Raw genomic sequence first — 4847 nt, forward strand, 5'->3', positions numbered from 1 at the left:
GCGAGGCGGTGCGAGGAGCCCCTCGCCCTCCTTGAGCCCCCCCGAGCTAGCTGCGGCTCCATTCTGCGCCCTGCCCCACCCTGGCTGTGCAGTGCCTACCCCTGCCCCACTCCCTCCCTCACCACTGGGGGCCTTGATCTGTCCCTACCACCTTCCCTTCCCCCTCACCTTCCACCACAAGAGACTTACCAGTCAGACACAACTCTCCAAGCTGCCAGCCTACGTTCCTCACCGCCTACATGCTGCACCGCGGCGGCACGCATGCACGGGGCACTTATTGGCCACATCAGGCAAAAAAAGTTGATTTTCGACACAGTCGATTTTCTTTACACCTGTGCTGATCTGATATTAGACCGATGTATTGGTAGCACCTCTGAGTAATTAATTTATTTCTGCTATTCGACAAGAACTTGTGGTTAGTGAAATTTAAGAGCTAAAAAACAAGTTAAAGATGTCACTTTTACATGATTAAAAACAATTACATGCTATGTTATTACTGAGGATATGGCTGTGGATTCAGGAGTGTTCACTGATATTGTGTTTTTTACTTAAAAATTACCAGGCAAGTTTTACATCCTCTATTCATATTACAAAAAAACCCTTTCCTTTGGCATTAGTAGCAAAATAAATAAATATTTAAAAGTGACATGGAATTTAAGGATTTTTTTTACCTTGAGATTGACACTCTCCTGCCTCTTTCTTGGCTTGTTTTGGTGGTGGAGGTCCTGCAATACTTTTTGCTGGAGAACTTTCTGGGCTTGAATCCAAATGCAGGCTGAAACTCTAAAAATAATATGTCAGAACATACAAGATGAAAATATTTCATCTCACACATTCCTTCCACCTCTTTCTACTAATTCTTAATTCCAAGTTGAGTACTGCTCAGTGTTTTCCCCTCTTTGAGACTGCTTACTAAACTGATAAGCAAACTCATGTATAAATTTCCACACGTATATGCCTGTGGCATTATAAATTAGCAAAATGTAGTTAAATCACACATTTTAATGGCTATAAAAACTTATTCAGAAATAAAACATTTTTAAATGTGTCATTTAAACTTAACACATTTAACAAAATTGAGATTAATCTAGATCAAGTGTACTTGGTCTGCCCCTGAAAGTATACTTTTAACATAGAACAGCTGTGGAATACAGTTCCATTTGTCAAAAAGTATACCTGAAATACTGAAAGAGAACGATTTTGAAACTACTGCCCTTAATAAAGCATAAAAGACTAGTTTTCCTATTTGAAGTATACCTTCTTGTCTTTAAAACGTAATGCAACACAAACCTTCTTATTAGCTTAAGGTTTCTGCACTGAGTGTCATAGCTATACAAAATATTACTGTTAAAGTTGGTTACATGAGACTAACATTGTTCGGTACCAGAACCTCCCTCCACATCCCACAATTAAAATGGCTTACCTCATCTGGGGCTGGCTCAGGACATTGCTTTGTCGAATTATCCAAGCCATTTTCAGCAGCTCTTTTTGTGGGTTGTTTTGCTTCTGATGTCACATCTTTAGCTTTAACTCTTTCAGAAGGAACTTCCAATTTCTCCCGCAAACAAGTTTTACTTTCATCCTCACATGCTTTTGTCATTGGCAATTTGACTGGAGTTTTTGAAAGCTGCATTTCCATAGTTCGCACTTGACTCATCTCTGCAACTGTAGATTTCATTTTTAACAAACCAAGTGTGGAAACACTTGCAGATTTTAAGTTACTTTGCTTCATATGATTAGCTTTCAAAAGTTTAATTTTGGTCCACTTAGAGTTTTTGTTTGTAGAATTATTTCTGCCATTCAGTGTACATTTGACAGGCATTCCTTTTTTGCTAGGGAAGAACCTCTTGCACTGAGTGCTTTGATTGAGTTCCTTCTGAGTAAGTATTTCAGTCTGTCGCAGCTGTTCTTCTGCATACTTCTCTTCTCTTTTTTCATGCTCAGTGTTAGGAGAATCTCTTTTTACCTCAACAGTGTCTGACTCAATCTCACCTGCAATTTCTTCACAGAGTTCGAGGATGCTTACACGTTTGGACTTCTCAGTGTTCTCTGGCTGATGGGTTTGATCTGCTTCGCTTGCTCGTGGCTGTGAAACTCTCTTAACTTTTACACTGCTTTTTCCAGTCTGATGCACAGGTTGCTTTTCCTTATTTTCTGTCACAGAAGTTGGTCTAAAAGGGCTTACCACATCTACTTTTTTCACATGGCAAGAAACAGGAGACACTGTGTTTGGCTTTTTTTTCTTAACTTCTTGCTGAAGATTATTATCCATAAGTGACCTTGAGCCCTGATGGCTATGTTGGGAACTACTGGTATCATTGTTTTTATGGTCTATTTTAAGTTTACTCTCTTTTGGAGAGCTAGTTATTTCTGCAAGTATTTTTCCATCTTCATTTGTACAATCAAGTTTTATTTTTACGTTTTTCTGCTTACCAGGTTTAAGTGTTTCAACTTCAACACCTTGATCATATTTTTTCGTCTGGGTGCCTTGTTTTGTTTCTGAAGCTTTTCCTTCTTTAATGTCTCTGTTACGCAGTGATCTTGCTGGCACTTCTGATAACTGCTGCAATCTCTGTGACCTCCTCATCTGTTGTTCATTTGGGGTGACTGTACTTTTTGACTTAGAAATTTCTTTCATAGATTTTTTCTGGCACACTTCCTTATTTATTGTGGCTTTTGGTTGTTGCTGTACGTTTTTATTGTTAGACGTGGTGCTTGAAGATCTTGTAGTCATACGCATCCCTAATTCAGGTTCATCTGTGTTACCACTAACAGAATTATCCAACTGTTTTTCAGCTTCTTGAGAAGACAATTTTTTTGCAAGATTCTTTTTAGTACCCTTAACATCTATTTCTAAATCTCTATCAGTTTTTACATCTTTAGAGCTTTTAGAAGACGTATTTTCTTTAGAATGGTCTTTAACAGATTTCATTTCTACATGATTTCTTCGAAGTGCTGTATTTAATGTTTTTACACATTGCAAGACAGGACGTCTACTACTCTGGGTTTCAGATGAATGCTTTTTATCATTTGAAACTGTTTTTAATTGCTGCTGTCTCTTGCTTTCAGAGACCTTTCCTTGCGTAGAATTAGATTTATTCTTTCCTTCAGGACTTGTTTTGGAAGAGGTCTTTGCAGATTTCAAGAAACTAGTATGGTTCATTTTTGAAGTTTTGGAGGGTGACTTTGTACAAGATACCATACTTAAAGATTTTAGAGTTGATCTTCTGACAGGTCCTATTTTACAGGATCTTCTGTTTAAGTCAATTTCACTCTGTTTAGGTTGTTTCTGCACCGGTTTAGTGTGGGAAGAAAGCCTAGCACAATTTTTGTCGTCTTTACTTACCACCAACCTGTTTAGTTTGGTAGGTGTTCTGAGTGTTTTCTCTTGCACTGCAGCTTTATTTGGCTTGGATTTCTTTGAGACATGTTTTGTACCTGAAACCTCTCTTTCTTTCTTTGTTGAAGCTAAATTGCTGTTCTTATCCAGCTTTGGACGTTTAGCAGAAGGTTCTAGTAGTGTAGACTTCCTTTTCTGTGCTGCCATTTCTGCAAAATAAGTAATAAGTGAACCAAACTTCTACAACCTTTTCAACTACTTCAGCATATTTCAATATCAATATAAACCAGCCTATTTAATACAATTAAATTAGATTAATCATATTGTCTATTTACAATTAATACATACAAGTCGTGATCAGAAACCAAAAACTGTGCAAGTCATCTTTAGTTTAATATGCTATACTTATTTTACTTACAGGTATTTTACAAGAAGCAACCGCTGTTTTGGCCAAAGAAACTTATCAAGGTGTGCCAAGAGCATTCCTTATGAATATGCTTATAGACAGGAAGTTACATGTCACCTATGAAGAACATAAAAAAAATTTATGGAGATAAAATAAATATACTGTATTTAAGTAAGCTTTTTCCTTCCCAAACTCAAAATTCACATTAGAGCTCCGTATCAACCATGCTAAAAATTTCCCATTCTTTCAAATAACAATGCTTAGCTTTGGCAGTGCAAGAGTGATACTATAGCTGTGATGGTGTAGAAATTATAAGGGGCAAACATTTCTTAGGGCAATACTATATCTTTTACTGGGCTAACTGTAGAGTTGGGACTGTTAGACAAGCTCTAGAATGCCTTCTTCAGGTCCGACCAGAACAAGCCAGGCATAACATATTAAGAACAGTACTCTACAGTTTGTCTGATAAATGATATTACCTAAGAACTCTTTGATTCTCACAAAGGCTAGCTTTAAAATACCTTAGTTGTTCTCCTAAACTGAAAAGAGAAAACATAATTTAAGCTGATAAACTACTTGTATAAATATAACTCTCAGGTAAAGAGTCCTCTGGACTGTAGGTCAACCCTTGTATAAAGGCATCTTGATAATACAATTTTACAGTGGGAGCCCTTCAGTTCAGTTGTGGCTCTGCATTACTCAAAGCCCAAGGGAACAAAAAAGTTGACAGGGCTGTTTTTGGAAATCATCACCTCCATATACACCACTGTTAAGTGACAATGCATGTCCCCTTTGCATCTGAAACTAAATGATCCACTTCTATTGCACCCTTGGCCTAAAAAGGTTATCAGTGCTACTAAAAATACTAAAATAAAGCAAAGATATGCATTAGACAAGCCCTATAACAAAAAGATGAAGCAGCAAGATATAGTAACTTCCAATTAAGATCTCAAAACATTTTTAATATTCATTATTTAAGAAAATATATATTCTAGCTTCATGTTTATCATTTCCCTTCTTGCATTTTAAATGTTGCTGAAATAAGTAGAGGTGACTATTTAAGAACAACTTTCTACCTGTTATGCAATCTTCCAAAGCCAA

The 4847-nt window shown here is 37.0% G+C and overlaps 1 protein-coding gene across 1 annotated transcript in view; it reads right to left on the bottom strand.

Moving 5' to 3' along the window:
* Positions 1-3871, bottom strand: part of ESCO1 (establishment of sister chromatid cohesion N-acetyltransferase 1) — a 50028-nt gene extending 46157 nt beyond the window's left edge. The window contains exons 1-3 of the mRNA XM_006027933.3: positions 3759-3871; positions 1424-3549; positions 672-783 (exon numbers count right to left, since the gene is read on the bottom strand). Of these exons, the coding sequence (XP_006027995.1) occupies positions 672-783; positions 1424-3547 (2236 nt within the window). The 5' untranslated portion in view covers positions 3548-3549; positions 3759-3871. The remainder of the gene's footprint in view (positions 1-671; positions 784-1423; positions 3550-3758) is intronic.
* Between the last annotated feature and the right edge of the window lie 976 nt (positions 3872-4847).

This window comes from Alligator sinensis, unplaced genomic scaffold, assembly GCF_000455745.1.
Source record: "Alligator sinensis unplaced genomic scaffold, ASM45574v1 scaffold677_1, whole genome shotgun sequence".
In the NCBI taxonomy this organism is placed as follows: domain Eukaryota; kingdom Metazoa; phylum Chordata; order Crocodylia; family Alligatoridae; genus Alligator; species Alligator sinensis.